At 40.2% G+C, this 22,305-nt stretch overlaps 1 protein-coding gene across 4 annotated transcripts in view; it reads right to left on the bottom strand.

Moving 5' to 3' along the window:
- RPS6KC1 (ribosomal protein S6 kinase C1) overlaps positions 1 to 22,305 on the bottom strand; it is an 87,644-nt gene that overhangs the window by 24,825 nt on the left and 40,514 nt on the right. For 3 of the 4 annotated variants that reach the window (XM_082757726.1, XM_082757727.1, XM_082757729.1), the window contains 3 exons: positions 15,005 to 15,097; positions 3,837 to 3,884; positions 2,099 to 2,231 (listed from right to left, as the gene is read on the bottom strand). In XM_082757726.1, the coding sequence (XP_082613852.1) occupies positions 2,099 to 2,231; positions 3,837 to 3,884; positions 15,005 to 15,097 (274 nt within the window). The remainder of the gene's footprint in view (positions 1 to 2,098; positions 2,232 to 3,836; positions 3,885 to 15,004; positions 15,098 to 22,305) is intronic. The other variant, XM_082757728.1, reaches the window with a different exon arrangement.

Raw genomic sequence — 22,305 nt, 5'->3', positions numbered from 1 at the left:
GACCCTCTGAAAACAAGGGGAAATTCTTTGCAGTTTATAACTTAAACCCATAAGCATCCAAGTCAAGCGAATCCATGCATCACGTACCACCAGCAACAGCCCTCACACACATCGAAATCCCTTCTGGTCCCTCCAGCTCCTCCCCACCATCCTCCCAGCAAAGTTCCCTGGTTCTTCCCACATTCCCTACCCTCAGCTCCCCTTCAGCAAGTACTCATATCTCATCTGTGCCCCCTCTCCCAGCTCCACCTCAGAATAACCCACCTCCCTCCCACATCTCCTGCTTGCATGCGTTTGTCCCACAGCTGGGAGAAAGGCAACCTGAGCTGTGGTTGTCTCCAAGGATGTGTTTGCTGACTGGCCAGCCAACATGAGAATGCTTCAAGGACACCACCTCTGCTGCTGGCAGATCAAAAAAATGTCATTGGGTTTTGCACAAGGCTCTAAGTTATACGAACCTGATTTAGCAGGCACTTGGTAAATTTAAGATCCTTCTCGACAGAATTCAAAACATTTGTTACAGCTAGGGTTGGTAAGAGCAGGAGATTTAAGCCAAGCACTTCTCACTAGATTTGTGACCACGTCAAAGATGATTAGAAGAGAGTCATTCCTTCTCAAAGAGAACACCCCATCCATCCCAAATATTAAGCTGAGGTTTCTGTTCTTAAATGGAAGGGCTCAAAGGGCTCATGCAACCAGTCAAACTAAGCCTTTCTTAAAATTTCTGTTCTCTCCATCTGACCACAACATCACCACATTTTGCTACTACTGTACCCAGTTTTCCATCTGTCTTGAGAAGGGACATTCTTCTCAAAGAGAAGAGCAAAAAAACTCCAGGTCTTCAGACATTGTAGAAATATCAGGACCATTTTGTAATTTCTATTGTATCTGGTCTCCAATTCTTTGATCATGTTAGCCTTAAGATCTGTTGGTACCAGACAAGGGGCTGTTTTCTGTTTAACTATTACTTCTCAAAACAAACCATACCAGTTTAAGTGGAGATTACAGTTCAGGTGATAGCTTCTAATTTATTTGCCTGAATTAAACACACCTCAAGAAAAGTAGCATTGTACAGAGCTGCACTGTAACCCTTCGAGATCACCATCAGACAGCACTGCAATGTGAGGCCTTTCTTCATGCATCACTGCCCATGGCAACACCATGTCACACACAGCAGAAAAAAATCATTTGTGTTGTATAGTTAAAGTTAACTGGCCTCACATGACATAAATTGTTCATGAAAAAGGCAAAATCTAAGTTATTAGGAATAAAAGAAATAATATTCAATGTAATAAAATCATCTTCTCTATCAGTTAGCTTAGTTCCTGCCAATAATCCGTTCCGACTGAATTATTAACATTTCCTAAAAAGAGAACTATTAGCAAACCCCAAATTTATATTCTGCACTCACTCTAAATAAATATGGGTAATTACATTTGGGGAATATTTAAATCCAGGTGTTAGAGGAAAAAATCAAGACATAATTATTTTTTGCCACCTGTTCCCTGTTTTAACATTTAACAGGAATTTCATAAATAGTTTGAAGGCACAACTCTGTGGTTCTGCTTTGAACTCCTATGTGATGCCACTAGCTATTTTCTTAAAAACCCAGATCAGAATAACTACGTGGTATTAACCAATAGGCAAATGCTCTTTTTTTTTTTAAGCAGAGCTATTAAACTCTTGTGGGAATACTTGTCATTTTAACTATAAGATACTAAACGCTTTACTAACCAAAGTTCACAAAAGACTTAGCCAAAGACTTTGTTTCTCAGAGATGACTGTACACACTACAGATATTTATTGCAGTCAAAGCACTCACTCTCCTGTAGAAAATAAACAGTTGGAAGCTTTCATTATCACTACAATTTAAGTAACCCATCAAGATTTGAGGCTATTTGAAACAGGAATCAAATCCACCAGAAAATGAGGAGGGAAAGGAGGAGGCAGGGTGCGAGGTGTCTTACATGACATCTCTTAGGCATAGTAAAAATATTTTAATTAGAGATATAAGAGATTAATTTGACACTGAAATGTACCATTGATTAAAAACCTAAACCTTTGACTCTTCAGCAATATACTTAAACAAGAGACAAACCTTCTGCATGCTGTAATACGAGAAAGACAGACTCCTCGGAGATGATGTACTTGTGCAGACACACCATGTTGGGCACACAGCGGGGGATGATGGTCGTTCTGCTCCTGCTGTACTCACTACTTTTCCTTAGACCCTGACAGAGAACAAAAAGGTCAGTTGTACCCTCAGTTGCCTTTGGAGCCTGCTGTGCTCTGTGTTTATCAACCAAACTAATCTATCCGAGTTACTCTGGGCTTCAGAGAAACCACTCATCTGCTGCTCTATGCCCCTCGGTCCCCCGAGGCTGTGCTGATGGCATCTGGCGCATTTCCAGAGAACAGAAGATGGCACAAAGCTGCCATTAAAATCAATTACATGGGTCAATGTTTTTATTAGAATCTCTCTCAAACTAAGTCATCAGGATGACACTCAGTTATTTCCCTGTGACCTTTTTTAAAAAATTTATTTTTGTGTGTGACCAAAAGACACTATTAAAAAATTCAATTCAAGTTCTAAAGACAAAAGAATGCCCTAGACTTACAGGTAATCCTCACATTTCCATTGTACTTTAGTAAAGGCAGCAACAACAACAACCACAACAAAAAGGAAAGGAAGGGATTAGTCTCCTTGAGAGGTAATGATTTCTGGGAGGTAGCACAGAGATGAAGTTGCCAGAAGTGAAAAAATTGATGTGGGAGGGAGAAAGGGAGGCGAGAAAGAAAGGAAAAAAAAAATATGTCAATAGCGTGACCTATTACAATATTGATAAACATAAGCAGTTAAATGGGAAATTCAATGTTACCCTATCTGTCAGCAGATAAAGCGAGGTTCCAAGATACAATATTCACAAATAATCCTTTCTGAGGAATAAACAGGTTTTCTGTACCCTACAGATACTTAAGACAAATCATTTCAGAGGCCAAATGCACAAAGTTAAGGCAGGGTTGTAAGCCAGACCTTAAGCAAAGTTGCAAAATATTAACAAAAAATTATAGCTCCGTGTATGGGACATCATTTTTTTTTAGCCCTTCCTCCTATCAACAGTCATTCGTTTCAATAGCCCCAATAACAAGACTCAGACTAAACTAATTCTCAGCATCACTGATGCTCCAAGCATGATGGGATCTTGATCTGAGCATTTTCTGAAACAAGAAAGAGTAATGTGAAAGAAAAAAAAAATTACAAACAATTAACGATTCATTAGGTTAATAGTTTCGTAGCATTACAGTCATTTTTCAGAGCCTATTGACATAAACCATAGAATAGCAATTTTGGATATCTGGATAAGAACAGTCATCCATCTCATCTGGAATCTCCTTTGGTCGATATCATATTCTTCAACTAAGGGAAGCCCAGGCATGATGAAGATTTGGATGTACTGGGGCTAAGAAGAATTTTTATTTTAACTTCTTTAATCAGCAGCATGTATATGCTCCGAGTTGGCGGGATTTTAGAGATTTTTTAAGGACCACATTGAAACTGTGATTCTTCAAAGCCTGCTGAGGTACCACCTTCAATTACCAGCAGCGACTCAAGTGAGTAAACCAGCACATATGAGCACTAGACAAGTTACACAAAGAAAAGAATGGAAAGCAACTGGATAATGAGAAAAAGAACTCCAGTGCCCTTAAGAGGGATCTACGCATTAACATAGTAATATACCACAGAGATAACTCTGCACATTAGATGCAGTGATCTTTGTGTGGTGGTGTAAATTAGGAGGCCAAACTGTTAAGAGAAGTAATAAGACTTTACTCACCTTCAGTATAAAAGTCTGCTGTGTTCTCGTGTCCATTACAAGCAAAACCTAAGGAAAAAGCATTCAGAAAAACATTTAAAATTCATGAGTAAGATAACAATATACATGTATGATTCTTAATGTTGAATAGCCTTGCAAAGGATGTGATGTAAGTTGTGATTTAAAAAATAATAATAATAATTAAAGCCCTGCAGCATACATTTGTTAACAAGTTTTTTTCTTTTAAAGGAAAATAATACGATGGAGGAAATAGAGGATATAGATCTCTATGGAACTACCAGACTGTCACCTGATTCCCAATCAGCTAACTTAAAGAATGAATCCTAAACCAAGAAGAGTACTTCATAACCAGAACCCAAATTACAGAAGTACAATGGTAACAGGAAAATAAAGCACAAAGAGTAACCTTCACATAGTATTAGTTTCCTACGTTACTTCATTTAAATCCCAATTTATTTACCATTTTCCAACTCACTGTACCTACCTTCTGTATTTTCCCCCATTAGGCTTTCTATCCACCTAAGGTTTTCCTTTCTAGCTGGTTACCAAAGGTTTTAGGTTTTCTTTGCCTTTTTCTTTTTTCTTTCTTTTTTTTTTTTTTTTTTTTTTTTGAGAGTGGAGCTACATACCTTCTTTCCAGGAAGCTAATCTAAAAGCTGGCAAGGCACACACCCAAGCCACATGAAAATGTTTTACCAACTATATACAGCCACTGCAGTCTCATTCCCCGACTGCCCTTTGTTTTGCAACATTCAGAAGCCACAACAGAAACAGCTGCAAAGAAGTTCCTTTCTGGTCTGTAAAGCAGTATTAAGGTGACAGCAAAAACAAGGCTTCATTTTGGGAGAAAAGAGTGGACAGGTTCGCTGCAGAAAAGAAAACACCTACAGCTGCAGAGAACATCTCTGCCAGGAGCACATTGCCTCCGCTGAAAGCACTGTAAGCACAGCACAGTGATGACAGGAGCACTAAGTAATGTCTTGCCTCTTAGCAAGCTCTGTTTGTTTATGTGCTGAAAACAAAACAAACAAAAATTATATATGTATATATATTTGGGAAACTACATCTTCAGGGAGCTGGAACTCTCTGCATCTCTGTCTTCAAATCACTGTGCTTAGGATTGTTTGTAAACTCCAAGAACACAGATGTGCTTGAAAAGCACCAGCTGCAAGACAGCCACAAAAACAAGCTCAAGCACAAGACCAATCCTCCTGGAGGAGCAAGAACAAGATCTGCACCCACTGTTTATTTACAACAGACCTCATAAGCTCCGAGTACAAACAGTCAGAGTCAGTTATAACAAAATATTTAGGCTGCAAAATCAAGCACCTGAAGGACTGAAAATGCAGCACTGGGGTTACTACACTGAGCACTGCTCTTTGGGATGGCCACATTCAAAATGCTGTCCTTGTTCTCTCCCCATTGCACTTCTGAGCATCTCAAGCAAAAGGAAGCGAGTCGGAGTTTTTTCTCATCGTTGCTCTTGCCAAATTTCACCAAAAGAAATAAGAGCGAGAGCTATTTCTCCATCTCAAAGACTTCCTCTTCAAGTAGGGTTGCACCCAGTATTATAAAAGCCATTCTCTACCTTCTAGTGAACAAATATTACCAGAAGATGCAATTGCTGATGGTTTTTGAGCAAGAAACGACAAGCAGTTTCCATGCCAATGGCGTAAACTGAGTTTCTCTAAACAATTCTTCAGGTCTCTTACTTGGGTCTTCCAAAAACAGTAGAAACAAGCTGAATAAATGATAACCACGAATTTTCTTTTGTTATCCTTGCTTAACCAAAAAGGCATGTCAATAAAGAAAATATACAAACAATAAAGAAAACCAAAAGAGGAAAAATAAAAGCCACTTTGCAAGAGGTGCCAAAAGAAGACAGATAAAAATGGTTCAAAACAATTATGTGTTTACAGTCACTTTCTTCTTGTCCCAAGTTTGTTTGTAACTAGACACTGTTCACATTGAGGCAATAAATACAAGAACATATGTGATTTTTTTTTTAAATGTGCCCTTTGACTGTCAATATCTCCCAAACAGGTGTTGGCTAAATGATTATAAATTGGCCTCTGGATACACCTCTTCAACTGAGCCGTACCAGGACTGGCGATAATATAATTAGACCTAAAAACATCAGGCTGGTGAATGCTTTCCATCTGTTTGGCAATAATGTTTAGTTAACAATAGTCTTTAAAAGAAGCACCTTCAACTTCAGTTCTTAAAGTTATTTATAGGGCCATTCTTAACACACCAGCACTCTTGCTAACAAGAGCTTTAGCCACTTGGAAATTATTAGCCATACGGCTCTACAGGAAAAGGAATGACAGCATTTAACATCTGTATCTCTCCAGATTTACAAGCATCAACCTCGTTTAAAGTCATTTCTTAATGAACAGTTCCGTGGTCTGTATTAATATTATAGTTGCGTGCACAAAGATCATAAGGAGCCAAACATTTTTTTAATACCAACAGTAGGCCAATCAGTAATGAAGCTGTCAGCATAAAGGACGGAATAATAGCTTCTTTAACCCTCAAACAGGATTTGTTCATTTGTAGAGTAGAAGACACCAATTTAAAAACTGCTCATGGGTTTGCTCACCTTTATAAAGACAAAAATCTAATTTGGTACTAATTTGATACAATTGTCTTTCCACTAAAAGGCTCCTACAGCCATCTTTTATTTCATGATAAAACAACTGCTATAACTAAAACTGTCATGAAATAATTACCTTTGATAGCATACCTTATTGCACAAATACAATTAATGTATTCCTCCCTTTCATTTTTCACACTTGCTTATCAGCACGGTATTAGCATATGGTGTAACAGAGCAGCTTACCGAGCCCAAGCCCTACACGATGACATATAGAACGACTACCACGAACGGGAATAAAGCAGACAACGGGTCCCTTTAGGGCTGCCTTCATCTGTTGTTGCGTTACTGCATCGAAATGAAAGTAGCAGCTACCGTTTTATAACGGCAGTAATAACAAACAATATTTGTGTGCCTTTGAGGTTAACTACCTAGGTGGACTAACCAGCCCTACTAACCAGCTTCCCCGTCGAGCATCGTAACTTTCCCCCAGTGACGAAAAGCCACAGCTCCGGTTCATTCAATGGAAAATTGTTTCTTAGCTGATTCAATACCTACTTTTCCACAAGACTGTTTCCTTCACAGGGGATTTCAAGCAGGCCAGGAAGAACCACAAAAAGCACTTTTCGCTGCTATTTGACCCTGGCAGACTGTGGACTTTGCAAGGGTCCACTAAACCCAAAATCTATTTGTAGGAGAGGCAGCCTGCATGCATATTACAAAAAGGTGGTCTAACGAGACTCACACAAATAATTAAAGGAATACACAGCTGAATAAATCCCTGATCAGAACATTTCAGGAAGGGGTAAGACCAGGAAAGAAGCTAAGAGGCTGTCACAAACATATTTGCTTGAATTTCTGTCACAGGAACAGAGCAAAGGAAGGTGAGCAGCTCTTGGACACGTTACCCAGGTTGTGCAGAAGTGCACAACGGTGACTCTGCTAGTGACCCAAACACCAATTCATTCTCCTCACCTCACACTTTCCAGCCAGGTTGTGGACAGTCAGGCTACCCAAACAAGTCTTTGCTGTCTATACACCTTCACACCTCTCTCTCACTGCAAAAGGGAGCACTTGCAAGTTTTACAATTCTTTTCCTAAAGTTCCCTTTTAAAATGCAAAGTGACAAACCTCTACCAGAGCTACATACCAGGACAAAACAGAACTCCACATAACGTTCCCTGCTGCGTAACTCTATCCCTCCCCAGAGCAAATCAGACAGAGATGCTTGTGTTAGAGCGGGCTGCTCCTGGCTTGCAATAAGCTGATGGAGCCTGTTTTGTTGGTGACGACTACTGTGTAACTTGTAATATTTAATACCTCAAAACAATGAGCTGTCAACTGCAACATTCAGCATCCTCTCTCAGAGGGGAGGTAGAAAAACGCACAGCAGGGCATTCCTGGGCACTGAGCAACTGGGCTGTGACACAAAAGGAGACAAAACAAAATCCTATTTGTCGTACTAATGTACAAACACGGTAACAGTCTACATATCACACTGGCTTCTGCAGCACCACTGTTGCTTATTCATTTTTCCCTATTGTTGTGTGCTGATGACAAGATCAAAGTGGCCAAAAATACTGACAGGCAGTTAAGGCTTGTCACAAATATACAGTGTGAATAAGAGTCTTCACCACTTATCCCTATTTTGTACAAGCAATCAGCTCTCAGGCACAACCTAAAACACAGGTGAACACAACAACGTTGCATGGCAGCATCTCAGTCAACTGGCAGATAGCAATATCCCTCTGTGATGCCAAATGCAATTTTCTACTTGGGGTTTGGGTTTTTTTTTGTTTTGTTTGTTTTTTTGTTTGTTTTGTGTTTGGTTTTTTTTTTTGGGGGGGGAGGTTAAGTCAAGGGTTAATTCTGATGCTGACAGCAGCTACTTAAAAAAATTAGCTTCTTAGATTTGATTTACAGTGCATCCAACAGCTTAGTGGAAAATAAATTAAATTCAATTCAATACAGTAGGTACAATTAATTGGAGAAAAATAAAATAAAACCTGCCTGGTAAATAACGACAGACTAGCTTTAAGAAAACAGTTCATTTTAGGATCCTTTAAATGCACAGAAATTAGCAAATGTTTCAGTATGCTAATTTTTTTTAATTAAAAGATATTTCTGCAGTAAAAGCTCTTTCATATGCACTACTGATTCTTCATCAAACGTTAAGTCTCCAACTTAACACCAGTATAGCCGGTGGCAGCCTGAAGGTTTACCATCTGCTGCCACCCAAAGTCACGGTGGCCACCTTCAGAACATATGCATCAAAGCCCTGAGATAAGAGACTGAAGGAATACTGCAGAAGTCAGCATAAGGGGAATCACAAACCCAGAGGCAGGCAACAGGCAAGTCACCAGGAAAAAAGAGCGTGGTGAACCATCAGTCACCCTACCGAGCACCCAACCAAGGTCGCAGGGGACACTACTGCAAGAACTGAGGACGGCTCGAAATGTGCCGCTCTCCTGCAGGTGGCTTTCATATAAATGCAGTGCTCGAACACACTGCAGTCATTTGCTTTCCCAGTCCCCCTTACTTTTCTGTTTTTTCCCCTTCCACCCCAGCCAGTATCTAACACTGATGTTTTTCCACACTTGCAGGACACGGCACAGAACATGGCTGTGCTGCTCTGTGTACCTGAGCAACAATTAACACTGATCAAAATAAACACCTCAAAACATAATCGCTTACAAAAGTGGGGCTGTAGGTTCACTAATGCAGGTTGAAGAATAGCTTGTGCCTGATGAAATAAAATGGAACTTACTGCAGTAAGTTACTATCCCTTACTACAGTACCAGACACCTTCAGGGTTTTGAAGATGTGCCACGGCTGAGAGATGATTTTGAAAGAATAGCTCTGTTTTGTTATTGAATTGCTGTTCTCCACTGAAGACTCATCGTGTAGTGTCAGTGGGTCATTTATTGATTCTGGTCCTTACTTCTTAAACAAATTCAATCTCATCTTAAGGTAGATTCTCTAACAAAAATCCTAAAAACTCAGAGGGATCAGATGACCACCCACCGTATTGTCCTTGCACCAGCTGGAAGGAAAATCCCTATTGCAGGTAGTGATAGACCACCAGGAATGAGACAAGTTGGTGGCCTGATCCTAGAACGAGTACTTGGGACTTCACAAGGGAGGAACTGCCCCCTTAGCTGGGGCAGGCACACAGCTGACTGCCATGCTCAGGGCACACTTGTGGTGATGAGGCAGAAGCAGGCATGCAATTCCCCCTGCTCTCTTCAGCTGTGCTGGCTGTCAAGGTTACCAGGATTAAAAGATCTACTTAACACAGATTTATTCTTGTCAGTTTTCAGATTACACCACCCGGACTCGAGCTCGTCTCCCTCTGTCGTTATAAAAAGAGATTACATTTGGCTAATATGTATGAAAAATGTGATTATTGCTTATCCTTGTACCTGTGCAATATGAATTATCTTCAGTTTGCAATTATTCCTCCTTTCAAACCATTATGCTAAGGAACTTAGGGTTTGTATATTCTATGACTTGCAATAATAGCGTACTTAAAAGACAAATGGTGCAGCTTTAAATAATGCAAATACTCAGGAAGCAGCATACATTCAAATTCAAGTTTTTAAGTACTTTCAGTTGGTTGTAACAGAAAGGAAAGCTCACTATCTTATGGCAAACTAAAACCTGGTCAAGAAATGACAAATGGTGAAATACTAAGCTAAAGAACATATCTGGCATGTTACAGCAGAGAATACAGTTTACAATATGAAATGCCCCTCAGCATCAGAGTAATGCCTGGCACCTGTTATGAACCAAGCAAACTTGGTAACACTTAGGAAGACAAAGTTTTTTAATTTTAGTTTAGAAGACAAACTTATTTAATTTAGAAGAAAATACCTCTATAAATGATTTGTTTCTGAAAATCAGAAGATACATATAGTTCAGCCTGCAATTATTTATTTATTTGTTCATTCATTCAGCTTTAGAGTTGAGCAAGCCTGTTTACTTGGGGTTTAAAAGCCTTACTGTAGCTTAGGAGTAATCCTCCAGCAATAGGAAAAGGGTGGTGAGAAATCAAGAAATCATTTTTGATGATAATTCTGTAGTTGGTTTGGTTTTGTAGGATTTAGCAATTTACTTAGGAAATTAAAGGGTTAACATAACCTAAAACAAGCCCCTGGAAGTTTCTTTATTTGTATTAATAGTTACTATTACTAGTTTCAAATTTTTAACCATTTTTGCCATTGCTATTTTCCATTATGAGGTGTTTGGATGAAGAAAACTTGCTAGTCAGTTGAATTCATTATAACATTTTTCAGCCAGTTTCTCTTTTTCTAAGCATAATAATGAAAAAAGACTGAATATCTGCACTCGATCATGCTGTTTATTACAGCTCCTTTCCCCCCCACTCCTCTTATGTACACACAGCCTCTCATTCAAATCCCTAAGACGACCTAAAGAAGCTTGGCAACGTGCATGTGAGAGCCAGGTGAGAGAAACCATCTGCTATGGTCAACTCCATTTCACAACTGCACCACTCTTTAAACTCACCTCAAAATAAAATGCTGACCATTTACATTTTTAAACAAACACTAAAAGGACACAGCTACCACAATATAAAATATTCATGCACAGCACCCACTGCCTTAAAAAGAGTCCGTTTCTCCTACTCTCTGATTAAGCTCTATTAAAACTAACCATAAACTGTTTGATTCAACTATGAGTCTTCAGATCATGCATATGAACTCCACAGATTCTTTATAGTTCTGCTTTTTGCATGTTCACTGGTCGAGCAGACAAGCAGTAACCACACTTCCTAAATCATTAATAACACTGATTTGGTTGTTCTGCGTATTTCTAAGGTCAGTTAATCTTAGTGTATTAACATTAGTTATGACTCCTCACAATAGCATAATAGCAAAGGAAGAAAAACCTATAGTGAAGACTAACAGAAATGCTTCCAGCTCTTCAGAAGAAAAAAAAAGTTATTTACTTATAGAATCTCCCTCAGAAACTCCCAAAATAATGCTAGCGAAGGCCCCAATGAGAGTATTTTATTTTTGCCAGGTTTCGGTTGTATAATGGAGCTTAACAAACAGTGTATTGAACAACAAGCTCAAATGTACAGACATCTGTGGAAGACTGATCACAGTCACATCGGTGCCAATACAGACAATGTGGCTTGATGGGGGTCCAGGGGAGGAGACAGAAAAGACATAAAAGACAGTCATTGGTTACAGAGGCATAGTTATTACTTAATGTACTCAGCTTTCAAGATGAATCTTTAAATTGAATGAATCTAAATAACAGAAGGTTCTAAAGAATAAGAAATTGGGCTTGAAACAGCATTGTTAAGGTATCCAGCAGCACCATAACAAAGTAGTTTCTTCGGGGGCCAGTTGTAGCTTCAAAGGAAAGATTTGCCTAGGGCAGAAACTCAGCACAGAATCTGCAACCTGGCTTTTTAATTAGACAAATTTTGAAAGCAAAAATCTTTGGTATTCAAAAAAAAAAAAAAGGAAGCTTTCTACTTTAAGGCACATGAACTGATAAAATAATTGATCATTCTTGGTTGCTGGTAACGATAGCTAAAATATTTAGATATCAGCCTGTTTTCAGCATGGTACCTCTGCTAATATTAATGACAGCTATGCTTGCCGACCAGCAACAGAGCTTAAAGCCCACAACATCTGCAGGACAAAAGCCACATTCGGAATTAATTAACCCTCTAACTTTAAGAAACCTATCCACAGGTAGACCCTTCCCATAATAAACACACAAAATACCTGCAAACACCATCTAGTTAACCGCTGACACCATGAAGTGAGCAAACACAACAGCATTTAAGGAACCTGGTTTCCTCAAGTGCTGGTGTACAGCCTCTTGGGTCTATTAAAGCAGTTGGATTTGTACCACAGCCTTTGTACAAGAGTAGAAGCAAAGGGTGAGAGGCAAAGCACTGATATGGGAGCTCTGCTATGAATTTTCACAACACTTTTCGGAGTTTAGTAATGTTAAGATCTCTAATTCTCTCAGCTTCAGCAGGAAAAGGGCCAACCCAGGAAAAAAAAATATTCAGGTGACAAGGAAGGTGGAAAGGCAGATTGAGAGACCAAGATGGTTCATCAGCAATAAACCAGACTAAAATTAAATGTCTAATAATTTTGCCTAGTCTAAAAGAGTTTGGAAAATCCAACCTTTCAGGTAACAACAAGCATTTTATCTGTGAACAGGAAACCAATTCAAAATACTTCAAGTGGCTTCAAAAGAAGAACGAAGACTGACATTACTCTGAGGCAAGGCACTGAACCTTTCAGCATTTGATGGAGTGAAGGTTAACAGCTGGTTTTCTCAAGTCAGCACTGCCAGAGGCAGACACCAGCCTGGGCCTCAAGTGGCAGTGGGAGAACGACTGCGAACCAGCCACCACCGCTTACGGTTCCCTGTGTTTGGGCCAGTCTTGGACAGGACCAGGCAAGACAGCAGTAAAATGGCAGTGGCTCCTTACTATCCACACACTCACGTTCTACTGAAACCAAAGATGCCTCAGGGTTAGGACAGGAGAAGACTATTTCCAGGCCAAACTCTGCGTGATGCTGAGTCAGTTATAGACCTGGGCCCAAAAGCAGAAAGCGCGGCACCTTCAACTCTGGCTCTGAAAATCAGAATCCATTTTCAAGAATAAACACTCCAGGCCACACCCTTGGGCCCAGCACAGATACCGGCATCAGAAACTTACCCACCAGTTTGGATTTCTCCATGACATGAGCTTTACACAGTATATATATATAAGCAGAGATGGAGGCAAAAAAAGTGACGGTGAAGAAGAAACCGAGATGGTGTTTTAAACCAGAGGCAGGGGCATCATCTCTGTCACACGGATATACGTGTGCACCTGTGCTTCATGTTCACACACAGAACATTTGTACTTACAGCACCTTTTCATTTGCGTCAGTACTTGATGAACGCTTAGAAACAAGTAAGATAAAAGACAAGACTAAGTGTGTAATAAGGATAATCTGGAAGCAGGTATGCAGAGCACAAAGACACCTGAGGGAATACTGCTGCTTTTTCCACACAGAAATTACACATTAACTCGGACCCCTAAAATACTGTTTACACACAGGCATACCAGCTGTATACACAGCCCTGTTCTCACACACCACTCCTTGCACACATCTCCAACACGAAGATCTTGTATTTCTGTCAACGACAGAACCCCGGTTCTTCCCAGCACTGCCACACAGGTCTGGGTACATTCAACTCACACCTGAGACACTTATTAGAACTGTGCTGAGAGGGGTGTAGGAGACCTGATAATGCCAGGGAGTCCAAAACCTTGACTCTAATCAAGCATCTTCTCCAGTTGCTGCTCGTTGTATCTATATGAGAATGAAGGTACTGAAAAGGTCTTTCTCAGTTCATTTCCAACACCTTCTGCAGCCTCGCCTTGTCAGACTAATTCACAAAGTTCATGCCTACCATGGCCAATTAGTTGGTGGCCACTAATCAAGCAGATCGGAGTTCTTTTCAAACCAGTCTCTTTGACACATATATAGAGCAAAACAGGCTAAATTCTGTACTCAAAACAGAGGAAAGAAGATACAACGAATATGAAGTCAAGGCTGAGAAATCCTTGTGTGCTATGAAAACAACCCCAATGCCTACTGCATATAGCTCTCTGAAGAGAAGTTACCGACTTATCTACATAATTACAACAAAACAGGCAAAGAGAAACAAAAAACAGTCCCAATAGCTAGGTTCAGTCTAATGAGGAGAAATGCAGACCTTAGGAGATCTAATTTTTCTGATGCAAGTTACAAATGCATAAATGGACCAAGCATCAGTACACCATGCACAAACCAGGGACTACATGAGGAACTATCAAAAGGCACAAGGGAATTGGCAGAGGAAGAAGAAACTGAGCCTTAACAGTCTCCATTAGCTACTGCCACGCTGCTGAATAATGCATCACCTCAGAAGAATTTGGTAAGGTGAGAACTAATCAGCATTATCAAAACAATGCAGCAATTCTTCTGGTCTCTTAATTAGGCTTGCAAAAAAATCTGTATGGTTCTTTACTGTTTACAGAGGGCTAGTACCCTGGGATCTTGGGAGATTATTTGCATGAATCAAAAAGAATCATGGCTTCGTTGCTGAATCTGTGTCTTGGCTAGGGATTTCAATTCCAAATTCTCAGAGAAGGAGAACAAACAGTTGTCATCCTTCCAGCCCCATTTCAAGTGATAGTTCAAAAGTGAGAATTCTTACCTTTCCGTATTTCAAATACCCACCAGTTTATTCAACTGAAAACACATCCACTCATCCTTACCCCAGCATTGTAACCATGACTTCATCCTATCGAATGCCACCAAACATGTACCTTATCCTTTAGCTCAAATATATTTTGCATGACCTTACATGAATTGCTTAGATAAAAGCCTTTTTTCTTCTACTTTTGTTATTTTAAAGTGCAGATGCATTTGAGTCATTTTCCCCTTTTGTTTCATATCCTTAAGATCCACAGCTTCAAAGACAAAATGTCAGCATGCAGTCGATTTATGACTGAACTCTTGAAGAGACACTGAAGAATTACCTTGTCAATCACCCCAAGGACTCTGAAGGCCTTCAGTTCCTCGGCAGGGCTCCTTAGGTTCCAAGAGGGCCTTGAACTTAGTGATCCTGGAGGCTAATGGAAGATATCAAAGATTATACATCAATCAGGGTGGTACTTGAAGGAAGACTGCCTGCTGAAGCAAATGCCAGGCCGAAGGAAACTAAATTTATCATAAATCAGAGAGAGTGAAGATGAAAGGAGAAGTTTTCTGTTTGTCCTTAGTGAGGAAAAAAACAACTTGCAAGTAAATAAAACTGAGATAACATTGAAAACAAAATTTTTAAAAAGAAAAAATAATGAGTTTTTATACTTTCTATGCTTAATGGAACCTAGCAATCGATTGCTGAATTCTTAGCCCATCCCAATAATCAATCAAAGCCTCATAGGTATTCTGGATACAAAATAATTCAGAGATCACTGAAGAGGAGAAAGCAAATTAGAGGCTTTTTAAGTTTGAAGAACATAAAATACAGAATTATAAACAGGATTCTCTTGTTCTCTGGTGAGCTTTATAAAATCCTCTTAATAGCAAGGTGCACAACAAAAATGATTCCTGAAATTGCCTTAGAAAGAGGTAGATAGCTACATACTATTAGTCTAGAAATTAACACGATGGCAAGAGAATTGGCAGGAGCTAACTGTTGAAGTCGTTAATATGCATAAATTTTTGTCCATGCTATGTTTTCTAATTTCTCAGGGCAAACTCAGTTTGCATGTCAGAGGGAACAGTAGTTCAACTGGATATCTTCTGGGACAATGATCAGCTTTCTAAGCATCACATTTACCTCTGGCATGTTAACAAACATTTTCAGAAGTTCCTAGGTGCAAACTGAGAGAATTCATTAGATCCTCCTCCAAAAATTCATCACGCAGCTTCTACCAGAATGACAGACCAGAATCCCTTCCTCACAAATAAGGTAACTTCATTCGCAACGCTGTTGATCACCAAACTCTTTTTAAGCAGAACCTGGCCTCCTCAAGTCCCCTTCTTATGAACAAAGAAGGAAGAAGAGGAAAGTGAAACTCTATTTTTTTCTTTTCCTAAAAATCAATAGCTGTTTATCTCATTTTCTTTTTTATCTAATTTATCAGCAGCCTGAGACCTCATTAACAAACATATCATAAAGGGAAACTGCTGGTAAGGAACTACATTGTGGATAAAATGCTTAATCGTGGGGGGAAAAGTAAAAAAAATCCTCAAAATGATACAAAACTTGCAGAAAAACTGAAGGTTTCCCTCCAATATCTCCACTGCACTATCTTCAGAGTCCAGAGCACTTCCCCAAAGTTCTCCCTAAGCCAGGCCCCTTCAAGTTGTCAGTTGGCCATCTTCTCTCCTTCCAAATTCTTTCCCTAAATCAGCTCTTATTTTAGCACCGCCTGTGAAATTCAATAGAGAGGGTGAAAAACATGTTCAAAAAGTATGGAGCAAAGTGCGCTTTTCTTTTGTTCACCTGCTGGGCTCTATGTTTAAAAGAGTTTAGTATTAATCTTAATCTATCTGACCAGGTCTTATAAATTTATTTTTATTTTTTGTCACATAGACACTGCTGAATAAGAGTACCGACATCAGTTAAGAGAAAACAGCCCGGTTTCTACAAATCACTAAAGCTTTTAGCATGAAGAGGAAAATAATTCTGCATCAAGTGTTTTCATCAGACTTAATTTAGGTCCCACATACCAGTGAGCTACTAGACAATGGGGTGGGGGGGGGTGTCCTTTTGTTGGATTGTATTTTAAGTATGCAATTTTTCTGCATTAGCGAAATATTTGATTTGAAACAAAGAATTGTGCTAACTCAGAGTTTATTCATGACAAGATTTCAAAAGCATTCTAAGGAACGTGTTTAATGAAAGAGAATATTCTCAAATCCTCTAGACTACTATAAAAGATTTTCCCTTCTATCTGAATGCTCTTACTTTTTTTAACAGTCCTCAATAATCATGCTTCTAAAGTTTTCTCTTAAGCATAACATTTTAACCATGAATTAAGTTCACACATCTTTACAGAAGTTAATCCTTGTCTAATTATGCTATAGAATCAGACTTCCACACCCATCATGCCTGTAGACCCTGATTTAAAACACTATGTATTTTGGGTCTTTGTCTAAAATGTCAGCAATGATGGTCAGTAAATAATGCACACAGTGTTTTTCTTCTTGTATGCACTCTAGAGTTCCTTCTCACCTTGAAATAATTAACAATCACGTCCACATCTCCATGGTTCCCAGTAGTTTCTCCAACAGTTCGGGGTTAGTTTTTGCTCTTTAGAATACGTTGGTTTTGCTGTTGCAAAGTCTAACAGCTGACCCCAGTGATGGAGAGGCATCACATTGTGTCTTGAAGCAGGCTGGAAGCAAACTCAAAATACCCAATTTGCAGACCTACAGTAATTAAGCGTTACATGAATCCGTCTGCCCCTCTGAACAAGTGAAAAACCCAAGCTCAGCATGTAGACAGCGATAAGAAAAATAACTAAAGGACAGCTTGTTTGTCAAAACCAAAGGAATAAAGAAAACATATAGGAAGGAGGCTAACAAAAGTCAAAGGCTTAATTTGCCTTTAGGAATAAGGCGCTTTTGTTCTAAAGAAAGTGTCAGACTACTTACACCTGCAGAAGGACAGGAAGCCCACTTTCAGCAACCTGGCCAAACTCTCAGCATGCTGCTCACGTATTCCAGGATCTTCTCTCCTGCTACAAAGCCCTGTGCGTTTTGAAACTATTTCCAGACTACGCTCCGAGCTGCACAGCAGAAGCCACCTGGAGTTACCTGACTCGGGATCTATGCCACCAATTCCTACAGTCCTTTTCCCAACGCCACCTTTTGGTAAGCCTGCACTAATTTTAAATGGCAAAGGATGATGCTGGTTTTGATGCTGGCCATTGCAAGGACACAGCAATTTGTGGCCATCGCTTGCCTTCAAAAGGCTCTATTTTTGGAAGCTACACAATGAAGCAAAGCAACAGCTCTTGCCTCAACTTTGGCATCACTGCGGACAGATATAAGAGCAGGGGGAGAGAGGAGTGCACCGCCAGCCAGGCAAACAGGAGGAAGAGCCTCTCACATCAACCTCAGAGAAGGCAAAAGCACTATCCCTAGCCTGCGCATCAAAATGAGATCTCCTCTCACCACGCAGAGGTCAGTGCCTGATGCCTTCAGTAACTATCCCCTGTGGCATGGCCACAGCCTTGACTTCAGCAAGGAGATTCTTTGTTTTGAAGCAGACACTGCTGGCCTGAGGTGCGAGGCTCCACGTGATGAGTGTGTAAGAGCTTCCAGCTCTCCTGGGCTGGCAGAACATCCCAACTCTACCAGGTGAAAAACAAGTTGCATTTCTGCATGCATCTGAACAGAGACTGGGTTATGGTGTGCTTCAGGAGGTCCCCAGTGACCACCAGTCTGGGACTGTATCTTCCATGAAGCTGAGACACAGCTGGGGTCGCACACATCTGGAATCAGCAGCTGGTAGGAATGCAGCATGATCTGGAAAGCCTCAAGACTGAATTTCCATTTTACGTTAAACGTGCATCTCACAGAACTACAGCAGTGTATCTTCTTTACACTTTATGCAATTTTCATGCACATTTAATGAGACTTTTAGGAAATACAATATCATATGAAAACTCTGAAGGATGAAGACTGCTTTTCCTGTTTAGGCGTCAGGCTTGCATGTTACTCTCTTAACTAAACCGCTTTGAAAAATGAAAACATTTGACACTTTAAAAAACAACAACTTTTGTAACAGGGCAAAAAGAGACAATTCCAAATATAAAAAGTTGCGCATAAGTGGAACTAGAAATAGTTTCAAAGAGTAGGGAAGATATACCAACAAGGTTGAAACAGACCCATAAGCTATGCACAGGCTCCATGCTGGACCTTGCAGCTGACAGCTACACTAGGCTGAAGCTTTCTGATGGTCAACCCAACGTGACCCAAAGGCTGTTGCAGCAAACTCTCTCTCACTCAGGCTTGGAGGTGGCTCCCCTCAGAGCTGCTAATCATCAGGGAGCAGAGGAGAAAAATACAGCTTGAGAATCTGCAAAATGGCCTGCTGCAGCCATCACGCAACATTCTTGAGTATTTGTCATCAAGAAGGCCCTTGAGGCTGCAGTGCTGTGCCAGAGGAGGAAGAGCCTTCACAGCAGCTTGTTTTTCCATAAAGCCCGCGTGCCTGTTTACAATCTCCAGAAGCTGCCTCCACATCTCCCACTCCTTCAGGTCACAGCAAGGCTTTTTCTCAATGTTTATAAAACCTCATCAAGTGAGTTCCCAGTTCATGGTCAGACACGGTTGCGTCAGTTTCCTGTACTGCTTCTCAGCCTTAAGAAATCTTCCACCCATCCTTATGCCCTCTGCCCATAACCTTTTATTTAACAGTGCCAAGAGTTCTTCAAACCCGTCCTCTTACGTTTCTCTCTTCACCACTCAGACTTGACAGCAGCAGGGTGGTTGCTAAGGATGCTATCCTTGAGGGCTACACTGTTGGCTTTTTGCTGAGGCAAGAAAAGTAGCAAACTATTATTGTTCTTTGTTTGGTTTCCATGGCATCAAAGTTAATTTTTTCTTTGCAGTTCTGAAATGCTGGGCCTTTGCCTCTAGTGAAATCTCATCTTCAAAGAAGCAAGAGCCTGGTATTTCAGGCCACGGCGGAATACCTTGCTTCCTTCTGCACAAGGCCTGGAGAGAAGCACCTTTTGCTTCACTGCCACTTGGTGTTCAGATGGAAAATAGGTGGCTTGGGGTATGTTCTTCATACATAGTCTTTTGAGATTGCCTCATATGGTAAAGCACATGACCAGTGCACAAAGCTTTTGGGAGTTATGAGAAGCTGAGAGGTGCAAGGCAATAATTAACCTACACTTGCAAGCTTACCTCTTTCCTTGGTGGATGTTTCTCTGGTCTGGTTGATGAGAAAGAAGTCAAACGTCACGTCTAAGAAAGCAAGGTGAGCCTAGGTGATGCCAATCACTGCGATTGTTCCTTGTAAGGGCACAATAGGAAACACAAAGCTTTCCACACCAGCCATGGGTGACAAAGTGGTTCTGCGTTGTAACATCAGGTCACAGAATCACAGAACAGCTTGAGTTGGAAGGGACTTTAAAGATCATCTAGCTCCAAATCATGAATATGAATAGTCATGAATAACAACACTGGCTTAAATGTTTACTCTTGCTTACTAGCCAGACCTCTTCCTCCGAGGTGCAGCCGGTTTCAGCACCCTCACATCCCATGAAGTTACCAGCACTGAACCACGCTTCCGAAAACAAAATCACACTCTGCCCATCATAGCACAGGCACTGCCAGGATACAATTTGTCCATCATCTTCTTACAAACCTCTTCCAGTGGTACAGTTCAAACTGGCCACACTTCTAATAAAGTCTTCGTGTATGTACTAACGCAGTTGTTCTTCTCAAAGACTTCAATATCGCTCCAACAAGGACGAAGTGATGAGAGACCTCTTTTCAGATCCAAGTGGGCAAAGAAGGCTTTGTACATCTGCACAGGTGCCCTGCCCAAGCACCAGCATTTGAACAAGAGGTTGTGCCAGTCAACACGACTTAGAACAGCAGGAGGTGCTACCAGTAACAGACCAGCCTTGCCCTAGCATGACCAAAGGCATGCAAATGGCAGTTAGAAAAACACCAAGCTGGTGTGAAGTTGCAAGAAGCACAAGCACTAATAGTTAACACTATAGACTTATTTTTTTTTTAGGAGATGTACACCAAATATTTGCTTTTTCTCGTAGTATCTTCCAAGAATCACACTGCCTGTAGATGCAGGTCATATCAGTGCACTTATCACTGCCTGCAAGGGATGGAATAATTCACATTAAAACCAAAACAAACTATCTTGGGGGTTATAAAGGATAAGCAGCAAATAAGGTGCAATAATTCCAGTTTGATCTGTAAACACCTTGCAGAAAGAGTCACATTCCTCACTTTCCTTAAGACACTTTCCTTTCCTGAAAGCCAAAGCATAAAACATGCCAGTTCCTAGTGGCTCCTATCATGACCCTTACAGAAACTTTGGGAGGTAAGTCCTTCTTACAATTAATTTTTAGCTATAAACTCAGAGACAAGCTGTTCTCCACCACCAGAATTCAAGTTTCTGTGTTATGAAGAGCAGCAAATAAATGAAACTAAAATACATCTACAGCCACAGGGAAAACAAAGGCCCATGACAGAAACATGGTTTTTATTGTAAAAAGGAGAGTAAGACGGTCGTTACATTTTGCATGTGCAAAGTCAGATTTGCCCTAACTTGTCAATTTGAAGTTTCAACATGGAAGAAAGTCTCATCACTTTTTTTTTCTTCTTTTGTCTTATCCCAATTAATTCTGCTTTTCTTTGGATCTGCAAAGAAGGCATTTAGCTTATTCACTACAGCATACGAAAAGAAGTACCTCTCAAGCCCACATACAGAAATGCAACCTATTTCTTCCTCCTCTCCAACTGCAATTAGTTTTTAAGCTTATGAAAAGGTAAAAATAGGTTGTGCTTTGGTTTTTTTTTTTCCTTGTTCTACAGTTTCCAAACATACTGAGGTTTTCATACAGTATAGATTCTTCCCCACTTTCAGGAGTGTTTGACCCAAAGAAAGACTACCTAGTAGGAGTTCATATCAGTCCAAAATACTAAATTGTTCAAAGTACAATTCACAGCAGCAGCAAGACTCCAAATCTCACAAAATATATCTCATTTGGTACATCCTCAAAAAAAAAAAGTCCTTGTGGCCTCTCAACACAGAGAAAGCTACCCTTCAAAATCAGTGATTTTGCTTTTTTAACTTATTTATTAGACAGTTGGATTTTATAAGGCTTCACACTTGAGTAGCTGTGGTCTCCTTAAAGCCTTTTTGGATCTGTGCAGCCTAAGGAGCAATGATTTTCTGGGCCTTTTGTCCCTAATTGATAAAAATGTAGAGAGATGGGAAGTTGGTAACTTTTATATTTACTACAATAAGGCAGTCAACTAACAATGGCACACAGTTTAGCATGACTGCAGTAAAGATCTAAAGTAAGAAAGATAAGTCCTGATGGAACTGGTTGGGGAAGGGCAAAGTAGAAATTTATTGAGGGTGTCTTGAAACAAGCTTTGTTTATCTTTAGTACGAGTACAGATAAGGGTGTTTCTGCTTAAGACGGTAGGAATTACTCCTGAAACCCCACACAAATAAAGAAGCTACTGATCACTGAAGCACAACCAGGAGACATTTGAAGGAATCAGGAAGAACCTTTGCCCAATTAAGTACTTATTTCTCATCCCTGCCCCCACAACC

The sequence above is a fragment of the Aythya marila genome, assembly GCF_965140915.1.
Source record: "Aythya marila genome assembly, chromosome: 3".
Taxonomy (NCBI): domain Eukaryota; kingdom Metazoa; phylum Chordata; class Aves; order Anseriformes; family Anatidae; genus Aythya; species Aythya marila.
Note: the sequence above shows the minus strand (reverse complement) of the source record. Positions and strands in the feature narration are given on the sequence as shown.